Raw genomic sequence first — 20,270 nt, 5'->3', positions numbered from 1 at the left:
ACCGTGGTACATACTCTTGACCAGAATCAAACCTGTGACCCTTTGGTCTGCACGCTGATGCTCTATCCACTGAGCCAAACCGACTAGGGCAAAATCCAAACTTTTTAAGATGCCATGCAGGGACCCTTCATGATTTGAGTCTTGCCTACCCTCACATGGTGCACACTGAATCATATAGATTCTATATTATAGAACACTCATTCCCTTCTTCTCTGTCTTCTACTTATAACCTTAGCAAATGTTCCCTCTGCATGGAACATTCTCCCAACTCCCTTTGCCTTCTCCCAGTTTGTTAAGACTAATTCCCACAACTTTCTAAAACAGGCCTGGTGTCACCTTCTCTGGGAAGTCTCTAAAATGGAATTCAAAATGCCACATTGTAATTACTGTCCACTTCTTAAACTGGGAACTCTCTAAGGGCAGGCACTATACACTTTTATCTTGTTTTCTCAGCATCAGCTGTTACTCAAATCAGGTTTATTGAATAATCTCTCACTTTGAAATTATGTTTAGGGCTCCAGCTCTAGCATACCTAATCTGTGGTTTTATGCCATCTCCCAAACTGTAAATAACAAAGCAAACGTTAAAATTTTCTTCCCCCATCTCATTATTCCCAAATCCAATCTACACGAATAAAAGAGAAACATGCAAATTGGTGTCACTCCGCTATGCCCACCAGCCTTTCAGAGTGACTATGCAAATTAACCCAACAAAGATAGCAGTTAGTTTGCATACGCAGGTGCAGACTGAAGACTGAAGACTGAAGAGGCTTAGCTTCTCCACTGCAGCCGCAGCGGAGAAGCCAAGCCTCGCTACAGCTGCAGCCGGACCAAAGGCCTGGGTCCTGGGGGCCAGAGGAAAACTGGTGCCAGAAGCCAGGGGAAGGAAGGCCTATTGTGCGAAATTTCGTGTACCGGGCCACTAGTCCTATATAATAAAAGAGAAACATGCAAATTAGCCAACCCTCTGCTATGCTCAAGCCACGCCCACAAGCCAATCAGCGTGACTATGCAAATTAACCCAACAAAGATGGTAGTTAATTTGCATACACAGGTGTCAGGCGCCCCAGGAGGCGACGGCGGCCACAGCCATGGGCTTCTAGGACCTTCACAGGCCCAGGAGGCAAGGCCATAGCCACACCCATGGGCTCCCAGGACCTTTGCCAGTTCGGGAGGCGAGGCCGCCCATGCCTAGCCATGCCCACGGGCTCCTGGGACCTTGCCAGTGGAGAGCGGGAGGTTTGGACGACTTGACAGAGCAGAAGACTGCTGGACATAGAGCAGAGCAAGAGAGAGGGCAGCTTGGAGGGCACAGCTCCCTCTGTCACACCAGCTTCCTCATCACAGCTGTGGAAACTGACAGCAGGGAAGAGGAAGTCCCACCCCCACAGAATCAGCCAGAATCAGCCATTGGTCAGACAGCTCTCAGCAGCCTGACAGCCAAGGCTCTCATTCACCTGCATCTCAGACTGTGACAGCAGAGCGGTGGGACTATGTCTAAAGAACAACTGTTGATACAGCGTAGCTCTGCAGCCTAAAGATGCCGGCGTTATCGACAGAAAATGTCTTCAGAGCAGCGTGTGTCTGATCTTAAAAGAAGGCGGCGCCTACGACAGAATGTATCTGACCACCAGCTACTGGAAAAACGTCACTCTGATGCCGAAAAACACTGGTGTTATACACAAAAAATGTCTAAAGACTGATGTGCCTTTGAAGTTGAAAGAAGGCGGTGGTGATGACAGACTATGTCTAGAGAGCAGTCATCAACAAGTACTACCAATACCGGTGGGAACTGCCTTCTCAGCGAAAATGGAGTACATGAGGATGCAATTCTCGAACATAGTTGTGGTAGAATGACTGTTTGATGTGAATTTTGCCTATTACTAAATTTCTCTGATGAAAAACCATCCGATGGGGAATTTACTTGATGTTGTAGCAAAGGGAAAGTCTGTCCAAATGATATACATTTCCCAGATTGCCCTCTCTCTCGCTCTGCTCTATGTCCAGTGTTCTCTTGCTCTGCCAAGTCCGCCAAACCTCCTGCTTTCTACCGGCAAGGTCCCAGGAGCCCACAGGTGTGGCAACAGCCTCTCCTCCCAGGGCCAGAGAAGATTCTAGGAGCCCCCAGGTGTGGCTACGGCCTCACTTCCCCAGCCTGCGAAGGTCCTAGGAGACCGCAGGCATGGCTAGGTGCGGGCAGCCTCGCCTCCTGGATCAGCAAAGGTCCTGGGAGCCCGTGGGCGTGGCTACGGCCTTGCCTCCTGGGGCTGGTGAAGGTCCTGGGAGCCCGCAGGTGTAGTTACGGCCTTGTCTCCCAGGCCTGCAAAGGTCCTAAGAGCCCGCGGCTGCAGCCGTCATCACCTTCTGGGTGCCTGACACCTGCGTATGCAAATTAACCACCATCTTTGTTGGGTTAATTTTCATAGTCACTCTGATTGGCTGGTAGGTGTGGCTTATGGGCATGGCTTGAGTGTAGCAGATAGATAGCTAATTTGCATGTTTCTCTTTTATTATATAGGATAGGTTGAGTTTTTGGGAACTGAACATGAATCATTTATGGTTTTTTTTCTAATATTTCTACCAGGCAATGCATTCGCCAGAGTGAAAATTGGAGATTACCATTACTATGGCTATGGGACTAAGAAGGACTATCAAACAGCAGCCACACATTACAGCATTGCAGCCCATAAATACCAGAGTGCACAAGCCATGTTCAATCTGGCCTACATGTATGAACACGGTTTAGGTACCACAAAGGTAATTGAATTGGTAATAATCCAAACCTGGTAATGTTGGCTCTGTGGGATGGGGCAATTTAGAAATGTTTTGCATTTCATCAAAATGTAGAGAAAGGAAGGAAAAGACTTAACATTTGCTAAATTCATCCCATGTACCAACACATATTACTTACCCTATTAAGAATCCTCTGAGGTAGAAGTAATTTCCTACATTTATGCCCAAATACAATACTAAGGAGTAGACTAAATCTAGACTTGGTCAATTTGATTTATAAATTTATGCTTCTTTCAAGAAATACTGGTGGACCTTGCTCCAACTCCCTTCTACCTAGTGACCTTTTCAATTGACTCTTAAGCTCTTAGTAACACGGAGAAAGTGGCAATTAGCTTAGAGGTGGACACTGAAGTGACATTAATCCAGAAATGTCTTCTAAAACACCCTCTGTGCATATGACATAGTGCTCAGCACTCTAGAGAGGCCCAAGATAATAGATCTTCATCCTTCAAAGATTACATGTGACTTGAGGAGGTGAGGCATATTCATTAAGAAAAAGAGCTAACAAAACAAGGAAATATTGGGTAAATCCCTTAGACCCATGGTTGGCAAACTGCAGGTCGCGAGCCACATGCGGCTCTTTGGCCCCTTGAGTGGAGCTCTTCCTAAGCCCTAGGAGTACCCTAATTAAGTTAACAATGTACCTACCTATATAGTTTAAGTTTAAAAAATTTGGCTCTCAAAAGAAATTTCAATCGTTGTACTGTTGATATTTGGCTCTGTTGACTAATGAGTCTCAGTGGTTGAGCATCAACCAATGAACCAGGAAGTCACGGTTCGATTCCCAGTCAGGCCATATGCCCCAATTGTGGGCTTGATCCCCAGTGTGGGGCATGCAGGAGGTAGCTGATCAATGATTCTCTCTCATCATTGATGTTTCTATCTCTCCTTTTCCCTCTCCCTCTTCCTTACTCTCTTAAATCAATAAAAATATATTTAAAAAACTGAAGTACAGAGAGATTAGTAGTAGTGTCAGAATTTGAACCCAGGACTGCCTGACTCCTTGTGTTTTGCGGAAAGACTGTGCCTCGCATTGTGTCATCCTTAACATTCAAGGATATATTTCACTTCAGTGTTTATATTCTGGGCTGCATTTCCAGATCCAAATAATGAAAGGTTATCAGCTTTTCTGTGCTTTTTTTGTTTGTTTTTAATGCTCTCTTTTTTCTTCCAGTTGTGCCAGTAATTGAGAATTAGAGGTAGGGAAATTCCTATGTGACATCGGCTAATGGTCCACACTGCAACCAAAGTACCTTGGTCAGGGCCTAACAATCCAGCAGTGAGATCCCTGCCTTTCTGTGCTGCCCTGTGGCCTTTGGGCAGATCACTTTTTCTTGTTGTTCATCCTCACCCGAGGATATGTTTTCCACTGCTTTGCAGAGAGAGTGGAAGGGAGGGTCGGGGAGAGAGACAGAGGGAAGAGTGGGTGGGGGAGAGAGAAACATTGATGTGAGCGAGACACATTAATAGGTTGCCTCTCGCATGTGCCCCAACTGGGGCCCTGGATTGTACCTGCAACTCAGGTATGTGCCCTTGACAGGAAATCAAACCAGCCACCCTTCAGTGCATGGGCCAGTGGTTTAACCACTGAGAACACTGGCCAGGCTGGCTGATCACTTTTCATCAGCCCTTGCACCCTAAGAAGTAAAAAGAATATTTGGACAGACCCCAAATCCAGTCTGTCTTCCCCATTTCTAGAAACTGCAAGCTTCCTGTGTTTATGGCAGTGGTCGGCAAACCGTGGCTCGAGCTACATGCGGCTCTTTGGCCCCTTGAGTGTGGCTCTTCCACAAAATACCACATGCGGGCGCGCACGTACAGTGCGATTGAAACTTCATGTCCCATGCTCAGAAGTCGGTTTTCAGCCTGGGCGAGTCTATTTTGAAGAAGTGGCGTTAGAAGAAGTGGGGGTGGGGGGAGTGTTGGTCGGTCAGCAACAGGAGAAGTGATGCAGGCGGGCCGCGGGATACCCAGCGCTGGGGCGGCACGCGATTCATGCAGGAGTTGAGTGAGCCAATCAGCAGTCTCATTGTGCAGTCGTTAGTGCTAGTCACATCCACAAATCATGCCTAAAGTATAAAACAACATACAAACCTGACTTACCCAAACTTTCCAAGGAGATGCAAGGCCATTGTTCACATTAGTGTTTGTCAGTCATTGTCATGATTTAATTTTATGGAAATTGTAAGGAATTTAATTTTATCAATAAATAGTATCATTAAGTATGATATCAAGTTTTATTCAACATACCTATAGTTTTCTCTGACTTTCTGTTCTTTTCCTGTCAGAGTTCCTGTTTTATCACAGGGCACTTAAAACTTTAAGTAAAGTTTATTAAGTTAATTTTAGGGAACATTGTGGAGTGAAAGAAGATGTAGTGTCGAGGATTGAGAAAGGTATGTTGAGATGGTTTGGACATATAGAGAGGATGAACGAAAGGAGACAGATGAAACAAGTATACAAGACGAGTGTGGATGGGAGAGTTGGAAGGGGTCGACCTCAGCGAACGTACCTCAATCAGATTGAGGACGATTTTAGCAAAGGCCAGTTTAGGAGTACCCTAATTAAGTTAATAACAATGTACCTACCTATATAATTTAAGTTTAAAAAATTTGACTATAAAAAAAATTTCAATCATTGTACTGTTGATACAGTGGGGCCTTGACTTACGAGTGTCCTGACTAACAAGTTTTTTGAGATACCAGCTGTCTCTCGGCAGATTTTTTGCATTGAGTTGATAGAGTAATTTGAGTTAACGAGCTCCTTAATGATCTCGGTCTCGGAACGAATTAAACCCGTAAGTCAAGGCCCCACTGTATTTGGCTCTGTTGACTAATGAGTTTGCCGACCACTAGTTTATGGGAAATGAGAGGCATAGGGATTGGATTGTGTAGCTGTATTAGGTGATTCTTTGCCTGTTATTGAGCCACTCCAGTTCCCCTCTCTCACCACATCTGCAAAACAGAATAGTGATACCTGTCCTGCCCCAGGCAGCTTCAGAAAGATTGAAGCTTTACGTCATCATTCCCCATGGAAAACAACCATCATGGTGAGAGGAATGTAGTTTGTATAAAAGATAAAAGTGACCCCCACCCCATAGATTAAATTCAAATTAACTCTCCTACCCCCACCCCACCTCGAGCTGTATCAGAGGATTTTCCTCCTTGGAGTCACTGCTGATGGCTCCCCTAGGCACTTGCTTCACAATGTTAAATAACAATTGTCGAAACATACATTTCATACATTTAGAAAAAATTAAAGTTTCTCTCTGAGTTTCTGTTCTTTTCCTGTCAGGGTTCCTGTTTTATCACAGGGCACTTTGATCAGTCTCTCTCATTCACAGACATTTTTCTACAGAAAGTCTCTACACGTAAACACACACACACACACACACACACACACACACACGCGCGCACACATGCACAGGTGTGCTCAACCTCAGGCCTGGAGATGGAAATTTTAGATTTAGTTAATGAGGGCCATTGCTCCTTGTCTTTATTAATTCCCTCTGCTTAGCAATTAGAAAATAATAACCAAGTACTGTACTCAGGTGCCAGGTTTATTAATCTTGTTATCTCACAGTCAAGTTAACAAGGAGATCCCACCTTTTCTAATCCTCAAAATGAGTATGCTGATAATTAAAAGCCCAGAGCTTGTTCCAGGGATGGTTAATGAAAGCAAAACAACAATTAGAACAGGTTTTCACAGCATTTAAATCATCTAGTGATTGCACATTTGTTCAGCAAGGCACTTCGAAATCCTCTTTATTAGTTAATCCTTGTGCAAACCCGTGGGAAAGGTGAGTATAATATTATTACTAGGCTTTCTCTGAGAATCAAAAAGGGTGTAGTATAGAATCAGGTTTCGTAAACTCTGTATTTAAGCCCACTAGGAGAAAAGTGAGATGTAAATCAACTCTAAGAAAATCAGTGTAAAAATGGTTCTCATCTATTTTTAGGAAAGAACATCGGTATTAGGGTGGCGTAGGAGAGTTATCCTAATAGCCTCACCGAGAAGCATCTCACTCCTCAATTTCTTTACTTCTGATTAAGCTCAGTAAGTTTTTTCCTTAAACTGTGGCCCAGAGCTGACTGCACCATTGTTCTGAGAACAAAAAATAACTACCTGGGAGAAGTTGGGAGATGACCTCCCAATTCTAAATTTAGAAATTCACATTCTATATATAATTCTATATTCACCTCACAAGTTGTTATGAAACTCTTTCTCAATTTATACTTGATTCAGAATTACGTCCGAAATTTAATCTGGGACAAAACCTGGTGCCCATCCCCTCCTGCCCATTCCTTCTGCCCATACCCTGGTTCAGGCTGGAATTTCTACTCACATAGGCTTCTGTAAAGGCTCCTCAGGAGTCTCCCATTCTAGCATTTTCCTTTGAGTCTGTGGCAGAGATAGGTCTGTCCACCAGTTCCCTGTAATGCCCATCCACAGGGAGGTCTTGCTGCTGCTGTGTGTCTCCTGGTCAGAGGCTGCATCTCCAGGCTCCCGTCACATCCAAAGGAATGGGAGTGAAGGTGAAGGTGTCGCTTCTGGTCTAAGGAGGCTGAGAAGTAGATGGAGCTTCTCCCTAGTCTCCTTCCCCTTCCACTGGCTGAACACAGAGACCCAGAGGCTTTAGGGACAGTAGGAACCATGTGGTAGAAGGAGCTTGGGTTCCTCCATGATCACAAGAAGGAAATTCCCCACCGAACAGGAGCACCCGCTTAGAATGCTAAATATGTTAAGCCGCTGCTATTTGGGGGTTATTTGTTACAGATATAAGCATTACTTAAGTTAATCCATACATAATCCATATAACAAAATACTATCAGGTTATTCTTGATAAAAAATAATTTTGGTAGCATTATTTCTCCACCTTTCTGCCCCCCCCCCCCCCAACATGCACATACACACACACATACACACACACACGAAAAATATAAGCAAGCAAATAGAAAAATAAATGTTATTGACTTTCTATTGCCTAATGAAGTCCAGACTTCTTACCCTGACCTACCCTACCTTGATCATAATGGCTTGATATGCCACTATTTCTCTATATACCTTCTAGACTACTTTTCCTTCCCCCACAAAAGACCTTGAACCCTCCTGACCTTTGGTCACATCACTTCATTTGCTGGAATTATCTCTCACAGTTTTTCCCATTGAAGACCATGAAGTTTTTCAAAGAATAGTTCCAATATCATCCCCTCATGAGCCCTTCAATGAAACCTTGAATTTAAAAGATACCTACCTTCCTCTGCCTCGCTTTTTTTTCTTTATTTATTCCTCAGATATTTATCCAGTAATTGTTTTATATCAGGAAGCACTGTGTTTGGTTCTGAAGGTACGAGAGGAACAAGAGAGCCTTCAAGGAAATCTCAGTATACTACAGAAGAGACATGTGCCTAGCTATAGTGAAAGCCTAAAATGGCACCAGTACATGGTCACACAAGTCAAGTGCCATAAGTGCATTAAAGGCGGAAAAATTGATTCAGGTGGAGGAATCAATACTGTCAGGCCCAGTTCTGAAATGTTTTTGTAACATGGAGCATAAGAAACAAATGACCAGTCTTTTTAAAAGAAAGAAATCATGTGTATATTTTAAGATAATGACTAGGAACTCTATCCTAAATTTTAAAACAACAGGTGTGTGTGGGGGGGATAGGGGGGCGGGGAAGATTATCCTTTGGTGATGAATTTCAAATTTACATAGTTAGACTTATCTTTAGGCTGCTCTGAGACCCAATTTCCAACATTGGTTTGGGGTTCTATACCAACAAATAATTCTGACACCATCAGGGTGTCCAAGAATTCAACTTAATTTTGACACTATCTACCCAGAGAAAATATCAGATTCCACAGGTTAAAGATTGCCCCACAGCCTCAGTTTCAGATGCCAGTCCCAAGCCCAGGCTGTTGCCTGTGCTTCTGACCCACTGACTATAAGTCAGATGTTCCCACGAAATGTCAGGTTTGAGTAATTTGCTAGAGCATCAAATCAGAGAAACGTTTTGCTGACTAGATCACTGGTTTATTATAAAAGGATGTAACTCAGAAACAGGCAGGTAGAAGAGAAGCACAGGGCAAGGTGTGTGGGAAGGGATGCAGAGCTTCCACGCCTTCTCCAGGGCATCACTCTCCCAGCACCTCCAGGGTGTACCAACTGGAGCTCTCTGAACCTTTTTGGGTTTTACCTAGGCTTCCTTTCACAGGCATGGCCATTAATTCAACCTCCAGCCACTCCAGAGGTCTGGGGTGGAACTAAAGTTCCAACCCACTAATAGCATGGTTGGTTCTCCTGGCAACCAGCCCCATTCATAGATGCTTCCAAAGGTCAGCTCATTCAAAAGACACCTTTCTCACTCTAAACCAGCTATTTTCAACTTTTTTCTTCTCCTGGCACACATAAGCCAATTACTAAAATTCTGTGGCACACCAAAAAATATATATGTTTTGCCAATCTGACAAAAAATAGGAATAATTTTGATTCATTCACACCAGATGGCTATTGTTGTGTTAGCTGTTGTCATTTTTTTTATTTGACAATCTAAGGCAGTGGTTCTCAACCTTCCTAATGCCACGACCCTTTAATACAGTTCCTTATGTTGTGTTGACCCCCAATTTCATTATTACAAATTGAACATACTTAAAGCATAGTGATTAATCACAAAAACAATATGTAATTATATATGTTTTCCGATGGTCTTAGGCGGCCTCTGTGAAAGGGTCGTTTGACCCCCAAAGGGGTCGCGACCCACGGGTTGAGAACTGCTGGTAAGGGGAAAGAGGTCAGTGCCACTGACTAAATAGTCAGGTATTGCATGTTTTAAAAATTATAGCAGGACACAATGTGCCAGGGCAAACAGGCTGAAAATCACTGATCCAAACACTTAGGAAATTCCAAGGGCTTTGGAAGCTGTGAAGCAGGATCTGTAGCTGAAGACAAAAATATACAGAAGAGTATATATATTTGGTTATCTGAGTGAACAAATACATATTTCTTATAAATCACAATATTGCAACCAAGTACATAACACATTTTTGGGGATCCTTCAGGGAAAACAAAAACTGTATGTACTGACTAAATTATAAATAGTCCTGTCAAAAATAAAAGTAATTATGGCACAAAGCATTTATATTTCTCACTTGTCTGGTCTGACCACCTATGGAGAGTTAGACCTGTAGTCTTAAATACCAGAATAGAGTTATGTTCTTGAAAGAACAAGTTAAAGTTAGAAATTTAAAATGATCCTCTCATGAATATGACAGGATAGAATATATACCTTATAAATATGATCACAGCCTTTCTTGAAATAAATATGTTTCCTAATGAAATAATTAGAAATGTGGGGGGAAATTATGTGTGTAAAACTTTATCACAGAAAAAAAAACACCTACAAACAACCAAAATGCTCCCCAATAGAAACCCTGTTACTTGAACTATCGTGTGATAGTGTGTGGTTCCATCAGGTATTCTGTGGCCTCAATTAAGTGAGCAGGCTAGAAGCACTGTCTGGATTTGAATCTCAGCTTTGCCACTTACAAGTCACATGAATTTGGGTCTCTGTGCCTAAGTTTCTTCATCTTTAAATGGAGTTATAATATCATCTGCCCTATAGAATTGTCATGATATTTAACTAAATGACAGTGATGACTGGCATATAGCATAAGTATTTAATTATTAGCCCTTGTTATGAAACACTATGCAACCATTAAAAATAAATGTTATAGATTAAAGGAATATCTTAGGACATGGTATAATTGCTTGAAATGTATTGAAATATATTGAAAGTATAAAACATAGTATTACCCAAAGTGAAAAATTCCTAAATTAAAATTATATGTATAAGAATATCTTTATTTATAGAAATCTATATATATAAAAAGCCAGTGACTGGAACACTGTAACGACCAAAATAACCAGTCACTATCCCCAGCTGGCCTGGCCCTGATCAAGCCTGATCAGGGCAAGCGGCTGGCCAACCTCCCACCATATCCTCCTCCCAACAGGCCCAGCCCCAATCTTCCCCAACTGGGGCCGGGCTGGCCAAACTATGATGCCCACTGCAGCCAGTGAACTGGCCGGATCAGGGGGGTGGGGCCAGCTGGTAGACCTCTCGCAGCCCCTGCCCCCAGCTGGCCCCTCCCCCGATGGCCCCCCTAGGGGGTGGGGCTGACCAGCCAACCTCCTGAAGCTCCTGCCCCCAGCCTGCCCCATTTGTGCACTGGGCCTCTAGTATAGATATAAATGCTGGAATGCTGGAGGGAGCTATATAAAATATTATCAGAACTTACCTCTGTACAGTGAAATTGTGGGTGATTTTTAAAACTTGCTCACTTCTATATTTTCAAAGTTTCTTTAATTTAGCATATACTATATTTATAGGAAAAGAATAAATTATTCAAAAATTACCTGTTCCAATATAAAAAAAAATTTATTGTTGACAATATTACAGATGTTTCTCCATTTCCCCCCTCCATCCAGCCCCAACCCCAGGCCTTCCCGACACTGTTATCTGTATCCATGGGTAATGCATACATGCATATATGTTCTTTGGTTAATCCCTTCCCGTGCTCTCCACCCTCTTCCTCACTGAGATCTGTCATTCTGCTCCATGCATCCATGCCTCTGGACCCATTTTGTTTATCAGTTTATTTCATTCATTAGATTCTACATATGAATGAGATCATGTGATATTTGTCTTTCTCTAACTGGCTTATTTCACTAGCATAATAATCTCCAGGTTCACCCATGCTGTTGCACTTTGGGGCGCCTTCATCATGTAAGTGAATACTTTTCATAAACCAGATCCTTTATTGCTGAAGAATTCTGTGTCTTCGAATTATAAGAAGCTAATTGAACATGTGAACATTGGCACCCCCGACATTTTAGTTAGAAAAAGTTGATTCAAAAAGAATCTGTGATTGCTTTACAGAATCTGTTAAATCACTGAAGTTAAAGTGAAATAAACTCAAATGTACCACAGAAAGTTTAAGTGTAAGTGGGATAGGAGAGCAATGGACTTATTTGATGAACTCTAGTCATCATCAAAATACTATTCAGAAGAAATTTTTTAGTTGAGCTATTTGGATTTTTCATTAAATAGACTAAAGAATAGAAAGTCTTTTCTAGAGTCTAATAATAAAATTTCTTTTATATGGGTTACCCTGGTTAGCCACAAGCATTCAGAAATTTCTTTCTTTGGGAATTTTAAAGACTTTTCTATCCTACTCCAACCCCATTATAAATTGTGAGGCTGCCTGGGCATTAAAGGTACTTCTCACTATTTTTAGTATAAACCTAGTGACTGAATTGTGATGATTGTGCCTCAAGAAACAAATTAATAACTATTGCTTGCCTCAAATAAGAATGACTGCCTGAGATATTGACAAAGGCTGCCTTCCCCTGAAGAATTCAAGTCAATATGCCTTTCATCTGTGGGGCAGGTGGCATGCCATTCTAATCTGCAGGGCACTTTCAAATGAATACCCATTGGATTTGTTGGGATTAGAGACACAAATTAAAGGGTTTTTTTTATGACATCCATTTTCTCTATTGCCAGGAAGATTTTCTCAGAACAATCTTCTGAATTTTAAGTATTTTAAGCAAGAGTATTCGTTTTTCTCCAACAAATCAATTTACTGGACCACAAAGCTTTGAGAAAACGTAAGAAATGACCAGCAGAACATAGCTGAGAGAGGACATGCCCAAGAAATGGTTTAGCACAGGTCACAAGAATTCATAACTATTGAACTCTGTGTAATGAAGTTCTGAGAGATGGAGAACAACAAAGAGATACTGAATGGCCACAATTTGTGAAAAATCTCTCTTCTTCCCCTTCCTTTGAAAACAATCCACAGGCACCCAGCAAAGTACAATTCTGGGACTGTCCCAGGGCACTTCAATCTTTAAAAGCAACTCTGCTTAGCCTTTTCACTACATTGCTTTAGAAAACAAAGCAAAAATAAAGCAAACAAAAACAAGCCATGGAAGGTGAAAACTTTTTTTTTTAATGTTTACGTGCCATCACAGAAATTAATGGTTGAAAAAAAGAAAAAAAGTCCTAAATATATAATATGTTCCTTGAGGAATCCAATTCTAGCCTGAGAACCAAAATAATTTATTCATTCATTCTACTGGTATTACCAGTTTTACTATGTACTCAGCATGACATACAGCACTGGGAATTCAAAGGTAAGCAGGAGTCCAAGTCCTTGTCTTCAGGACGAAGAGACTGGCAAATGAATAAACAAATTCTATTAACGTCAGCTCTGAGAAGCACATGAAGAAAACTAGGAATTTTAACTGCTTGTTATTATCTGTATTGTTATTTGTTCTAGGGAACTGTACTGTGTCTAGTGTTCTCCTGCCCCTTGAAAAAGCAATCATACCTAATATCAGGTCCAAGGGTATCCAAGAAAGTGTTTGGAGATTGTGTTAGTTTCCTATGGTTGCTGTAACAAATTACCACAAATTTAGTAGCTAAAAGCAACACACATTTACTATCCCACAGTTTCTGTAGGTCGGGAGTGTGGGTGAGCTGACGGGGTCCTCTGTGTAGCCTGTGCTCCTTACTGGGGCTCTGGGGAAGCATCCACCTCCCGGCTCATTCAGGTTGTTGGCCGGGGTCAGTCTCCTGTGCTTACAGGACTAAGAACCCATCTCCTTGCTGGTTGGTTTCATTCCTTCTTATTCCTTCCCTGGGGCCCTCCACGTGAGTCCTTCGCAAGTGTAGAATTTCTGACTTCTGCTAAGCTCTCCGACTTTCTCTCCTGCCCTCAACCCTGAGAAAACCCTATGCTTCAGAGCTCACGTAATAATATTGAGTCTATCTGGACAGACCGTGATCTCTCTATCTTAAGGTTTGTAACATATTCACAGGTTCCAAGGAATAGGACATAGCATCTTTGGGGGAGCCATGCTGCATACCTGAGATAAATTACAATATTTTACACAATGGCTGCTGTTTACTACTGAGGATGGGCTCTTCTATTTCTAGGACATTCACTTGGCCAGGAGGTTATATGACATGGCTGCTCAAACAAGTCCCGACGCTCATATGCCGGTCTTCTTTGCTCTCGTGAAACTGGAGACTATGCATTTGCTCCGAGATATCCTGTTTTTTAATGTGAGTTTGTCTCAAATAGGTCCCGGTGAGCAAGTCTTGGGTGGTGGGATGGAGGGACCTATTCTCCTGAATAGAGTGGGAGGCTTGGATTTTTTTTCTTTCTAACAAAATGTCTTTTCCCAGCAGTTTACAATGAGATGGAAATGGATAAAATTGGATGATACCCTTGGACAATACTGGGATTTATTTGCGATTGTCCTCATTGTTGCTATGCTGATCTACTTGCTTAGAAATCGCTACGGGTAGGATCTGGATTCTAGGAAAACCTGCTCATGGGAGCCAGTTCGCCCCAAGGTGTCCTCACTAAATAAAGAATTTTCTTGTCAAACTCAAGATTCTGCCGCGATTTCCCAAATGCCGTGATGGAAAATGGACAAAGCTTGGAACCTGTCCTCTGAGAAATTATTTCACTTCCTGCTTAGTTGAGGTGACCACTTGAGGGGTATTGGGGACTAGTCACCCACGGCTTCATTACAAACTTGTCATCTTAGTGATCTAGTTCTGAGGGGTAAAGACTCCAATGCCAAGCCAATTCTCATGCTATTCTAACAACCTTTCAAAAGAACAAACGGGTGTCTTGGCTCCTGCAGACACACTGGGATAGGGAGAAGGTCAAGTCCGGGAGGGCAGGAATACAGACCCGTCAGATCTGATAAATACGAAAATTATACATAGAACCTTCCTCTTGTGGGGTTGATTCTGTGAACCACATCAAAAACCCAATGAGCAAAAGCTCCTGTGACATCTGTGCTCGGGCCCAACTCACACTCCTCACCCAGGAATTGGGTGGAATTCCCTTTGGATGGGACCAACCTCCTGGGATAGAAGCTAAAGGGTCCAGATGTCTATCTCCCCTGACAGGCAAAGCAAGAGCCCAGGGCTAAAGGTAGGGTGGGCAAGGAGAGTGCACAAGGCCCATGTCGCATCTCAAAAGGTCAGGCTTGTATCTCAGCTCTGGTTAAAATATAGGAGCAAGGGCAACGTGACTCAAGTTTCCTGTCTCAGCTCATTGTTCCAAGTAAATATGAGCAAGGCCTTTGAAAATATGAGTGGTTTAAGAGCATTGCTGAGACCTCTCTCTTAGTGGCTGTTTCCTTGAAACGCTAAAGTTTTGAAATTACCATTTATTTGTAAAGATCTAAGTTCATAGATAAGGAGCTCTTTCCACCAGAAGGTCTAAGGGTGAAGGGCAGAAGGTTTATCCTTCTAGTATTCATTCATTCATTTATTCACTTACTTATTCACCATGTTTCCCAAGAGCCTACTCGGTACAAGCCACTTGTCACTGTATATAATTTGCTTTTTTATTAAGAATTGCTATGTGTAAGCACGCAGGACAGTGTCAGGTCTACAGGAAGCACTCTGGGTTCTCTACACTACCTTAATTCATTAATTCTAAAATTTCTTTCCAAATTTTAACATTTCCAAAATTAGGATACACTCAAAATGAATAGCACTTAGATTTGAAGAACTCCTGTATTATTATTTGTTTGCTCCATTTAACAGGAAGCCCCTGAATGGCTGAGGCTCTTTCATCCTTACATCCTAGCACCCCAGCACCTAGCACCATGGCTGGGACCTCATAGTGCCCAGTGAATTGGTGGAATAATTGCAAAAAGGAAAGAAGCCTTTCCCAAGGGCACCCCCACCCCACCACGTAGACTGCATGTCACCTCTCTTTTCTGAACTCTCAAGGCCCTTCAGTCAGACCTCTTTTATGGCATGTCTCATGTTCTACCTTGAACTACAGTTGAGTGCCTGTTACCCAACACCATTGAAATGAAGGTAGGGTCCCCACCCTATTTACCTGAGGATCATAGAACCCTATTTGGCACAGTGCCTTCACTAGGAGTCTCAAAGTACTTCTGTTCTAATACCCAATGTCAGCTTCACTGTGGTCTCTAGTGATCCCAGTGTGAGCTCTGTCAGGGCAGCAATTAAGTCAGGGGTGAGGAACCTTTTTTCTGCCAAGGGCCATTTGGATATTTATAATATTACTAGAGGCCCGGTGCACAAAATTCATGCACTAGGGGAGGTCCCTCAGCCCAGCCTGCCCCCTCTTGCAATCCAGGACCCCTCGGGGGATGTCCACCGGCCGGCTTAGGCCCTATCCCCAGCAGGCCTAAGCCAGCAGTCAGACATCCCTTTCGCAGTCCAGGACCCCTCGCTCCTTACAGCCACCTGCTCACTGCTCCTTGCCACTTGGCTCACTGCTCCTTAGCGCTGCTGCGGAGGTTGGAAAGGCTCCCGCCACTGTGCTTGCCAGCGATAAGCTCGGCTTCTGGCTGAGCGGTGCTCCCCCTGTGGGAGCGCACTGACCAACAGAGGGCAGCTCCTGTGTTCAGCATCTGCCCCCTGGTGGTCAGTGCGCATCATAGCCACCGGACATTCCACCATTTGGTCAATTTGCATAGGATGAGTTATCTTAAGTTGTATTTCATTCATCAGAAAATAAAGTCTAGGTAAAGATAAAGTGCCTTTTACAAAAGGAGCATTCAATCTTCACCTAAGAGCATTAGAACAAATCTCTTACATTTGAGAGCTATTTGGATTTTTGGCATAGAGGTAAAACAGCTATCTGAGGTCTTGTGATTTACTCCTTTTAAAAGCAGTATCTGTTTACTAATCAATCTTCTCGTGCGAGCAAGAGCAACTTTTACATAGGAAAAATGGTAAGCTAGCATCACAATAGCAGTACCTAATTCTTGAAAGCCTAAGATTTATTCCCTCAGAATAATAACAGCTAACATATCATGCCTATTATGTGCCAGGCACTGTTCTAACTAAATGTATTAACTCATTTGTTCTTTACAACTGCCTTCCTGGGAGGATACTGCATCATCTTCCCTCTTTTACAGAAGACGTTGAAACTGGGTCAAGTAACTTTCCCAAGAACACACAGCCAGGACAACTGGTTCAGAGTCCATTTTGTTGACCACTGCACTGAACTGCCTTGACAAAGTTCATAAACAGTTTTGCAGCTGTGTGGATCATGTAACTGAATGTAGGTTTTCCTGAAACTGTTCAAATTATCCAATGTCTCTGCAATGCCTAGCATTGTGTAGAGCTTATGATTCCCAGGACTGATTCAAGATCTTGCAAGGTGCTTCCTGATAGCTTGCTGGTCATTAGGTCTGGAAGATGCCATAAAATATAGGCTTCTCCGTCAGATTCACAACATAAGTGCCAATCCCCAAGAGCAGAACATTTAGCTGAAGAAGAAGAACTCATGGACAGGAAACGATGTAAAAAAAAAATGCTAAAGGAGGGGGAACTAACAAAAGTTCAAGATGGTCTGGGACAAGAAAGCAAAGTGAACTTGAGCTGGACTTAGAGAATGCCTGAGCTTAGCGTGAAAAAGACAGAGGCTTGGGAGGGCGGGCAGCTGCACAAGGACACATTCAAGCACAGGGCTGAGTGTGTGTGTGAGACCATGGATGGAGTCACCTGTCTGGCTCCCACACACAAAGGTTGTGGCCGGAGGGAAAGACTGGTACTTCACAGAAGGCTTTGACCTCTAGAAGGCACTGTAATAAATTTGTTAATTGCACTGGCTTTGTCACATACAGGACTCAAGTCACTTGCTGGCTGCCATTTATTTATGTGACCTTTGAGAACTTACCTCTCTAGGCCTGTTTCCTCGTGAAAAATGGGGATAATGGTACCGTTAGCCACCTTTGAGGGAGCTGTGAGGATGTGACAAAAATGCATATCAAAGGCTTGGCACACTGCCTGGCAAGGGTGTAGAACACGCTGAGCCTTCAAAGGAGGGCTTTACCAACTCATGACACCTTAGGAGAGGTTAAGCAAGCTGCCTCTGAGAACAATGAGTGCACAGCTGGCCTCTCGAGAAATGATGCTGTCCACCTGTTTAGAGATCCCAAAGGACTTTCCTATTTCTCCACTTGGTCCTCTAGCCACCTGAAGCCTGAGCATTTCCTTTTCAGGTGGGACTTAACAGTCAGATTCTCATCACCCAGAAGAATAACTGGGAGCTTTCAGCAAAATTCAGGGATGCGTACCAAATGCTAAATGCTTGGTTCCTAGGAGAAAATGTCATCTTCATGGAAAATGTAGAAGGCAGCTCACGCTGCATATTTTAGGTTCTAGAGCCCTTCACTAAGGCCCATATACCTACAGCAGTAATGCATGCTGTACCACTTTTGTGGACTAGGGAACCCAAGGCTCATCAGTGTTCACCTCAAACCTTCTCCTCAGGTGAAATTCAAGTGAACTCTGAAGGGGAAAGAAGTCCCCAAAACATCCACATGGAGTCTGAGAAAACGTAAAGATGGGAAAGGAACCCTGTCCCTTCCGTTCCAGGACCCAAGTCCTCGGATCAGACTGAACGCTGCCGAGATCATCCGACCCAAAGGCTCACACCATAACACAATAGAGGGGTGTCCCATGCTTCCCTCAGTGACAGGGACTCCCTCCTTAAGGCCATGATTATTAACCAAAATGGGAAGGTGGGAACGTTTTGTTTGAAAAAGCCCCTTAGGGACTTGGAAGGCAGGCCTGTAGTCTCCTTTGAGACTGAGCACCAAACCTGTAATTTAGATGAAAACCCCGAGGCTAGAAAGATGGAGTCGGACTTAGCCTTGGGCACCAGCAGGGCCAGGACTACACCCAGACCACTGACTCCCAATCCCTATGCTGCCCTCTATCTCCAGTGTTTATTTTGGCAAGCGCTGGCAGATCCTGTGGAAACTTCCTCTCCAATCTCCTACTCTCTAAACATAAGCACAGTTTAGATTGGAGCTGTTCCCGATTATTTGTTTGCAGGGCTGGCTCTGACACACCAGGAACCATACCTTGGGAGATTCTTGTATGAGGTGTCTGGAGATTGAACAGACTACACTTGCACTTTGAAAGTGAAGGCTCTTTACTTTTGTCTTGTGCCATCCAGGGCTAGCAAGGCAGGATCAACTCTGGCTTTTAAAAAGCCCCTCTTTAAAAAAATTTTTTTTTTTATTTCAGAGAGAAAGTGAGAGGGAGAGAGATATAGAAATGGAAACATCAATGATAAGAATCATTGATCGACTGCCTCCTGCACGCCCCACACTGGGGATTGAGCCTATAACCCAAGCATGTGCCCTGATTGAGAATCGTGACCTCCTGATTAATAGGTTGACACTCAACCACTGAGCCATGCCAGCCGGGCCAAACGCCCATTTCCACAGCATCATGCACACCTGAGAGTCTGGTAACAAGTGCAGTGCCAACGGTCCATCCTGATACCAGCGGTCGGCTACCCAAAGCTAAGGCAGAGGGAAGTGACTGAGGAAACCATGCAGTTGCTTAGCTCATTGAGTTTTCAAGGTCAGAATGTTCTCAAATCCTCTGGTTTCATTTTGGATAAGTCCCATCAGGCTTCCAGAAAATTGATCCTAATATTCCTAGGAAGTGAAATTTGAGGCTTACTACATATACCTTGGGAGGTTCTATTTTAAGATACCATGGACTCAAACCTCAGGATAAGAGAATCTCAGGGCCAGTATTCCCTGAAAACAAATGTAATATAGTAGTTATGTTGGCTTTACATAATTTCAAATAAGCAAGCTATGTTCTATACTTGAAGCACCCAATTGTTCCCAAAGAGAACAAATTAGTTATCTATTGCTGATAACAAATTACTCCAAACATAGCAGCTTAAATACAAACATTTCTTATCTCAGTTTCTGTGAATCAGAAATTTGGGAGGCTTATCTGGGGGTTCTGGCTCAGGGTCTCTCCTGAGGTTGCCATTAAGGTGTCAGCAGGGATCAGTCACCTGACAGACCGGGGTTGGAAGGTCTGCGTCCAAGATGGCTCATCCCACAGCGTGGCAGTCCTCACCCCCAGGTGCACTCCACTGTGCTGCCCAAGTGCCCTCTCAGAATGTCAACTGGCTTTCCCAATGAGCAACCCCAGACAGAGCAAGGAGGCAGCAATGCCTCTTATTAACAGAAGTGACACACTTCCATTTCCATATTCCATTTGTTGGAAGGGTGTCACTAAATTCAACCCATACTCAAAAGGAGGGCATGGAAGCTCCGCCTTTTAATTAATTTATTTTTGTGTTTGAAATAGTTTATTTGCTTTTTCCCTTTTTATTGAATTTATTGGGGCTCCACCTTTTAGAGAGAACGATGTCAAAAAATGTGTGAATAGATTTTAGAACCACCATAGATACCAGAAACATTCTTTCCTTACCTGTTAACAACTTATCAGGGCTCAATATACATTCCATTATTTTCAAATTAATATTTTATTTTATTTTTTTTTATTTTATTTTTTTTTAAATATATTTTATTGATTTTTTACAGAGAGGAAGGGAGAGAGATAGAGAGTTAGAAACATCGAT

General features: G+C 43.0%; 1 protein-coding gene across 1 annotated transcript in view; it reads left to right on the top strand.

Annotated features, from left to right (window-relative positions):
• Positions 1-14,258, top strand: part of SEL1L2 (SEL1L2 ERAD E3 ligase adaptor subunit) — a 118,340-nt gene extending 104,082 nt beyond the window's left edge. The window contains exons 17-18 of the mRNA XM_006758105.1: positions 13,796-13,924; positions 14,051-14,258. Of these exons, the coding sequence (XP_006758168.1) occupies positions 13,796-13,924; positions 14,051-14,170 (249 nt within the window). The 3' untranslated portion in view covers positions 14,171-14,258. The remainder of the gene's footprint in view (positions 1-13,795; positions 13,925-14,050) is intronic.
• Positions 14,259-20,270: the final 6,012 nt, after the last annotated feature.

The sequence above is a fragment of the Myotis davidii genome, unplaced genomic scaffold (assembly GCF_000327345.1).
Source record: "Myotis davidii unplaced genomic scaffold, ASM32734v1 scaffold32, whole genome shotgun sequence".
In the NCBI taxonomy this organism is placed as follows: domain Eukaryota; kingdom Metazoa; phylum Chordata; class Mammalia; order Chiroptera; family Vespertilionidae; genus Myotis; species Myotis davidii.
This window is presented reverse-complemented; position numbering and strand designations above follow the sequence as displayed.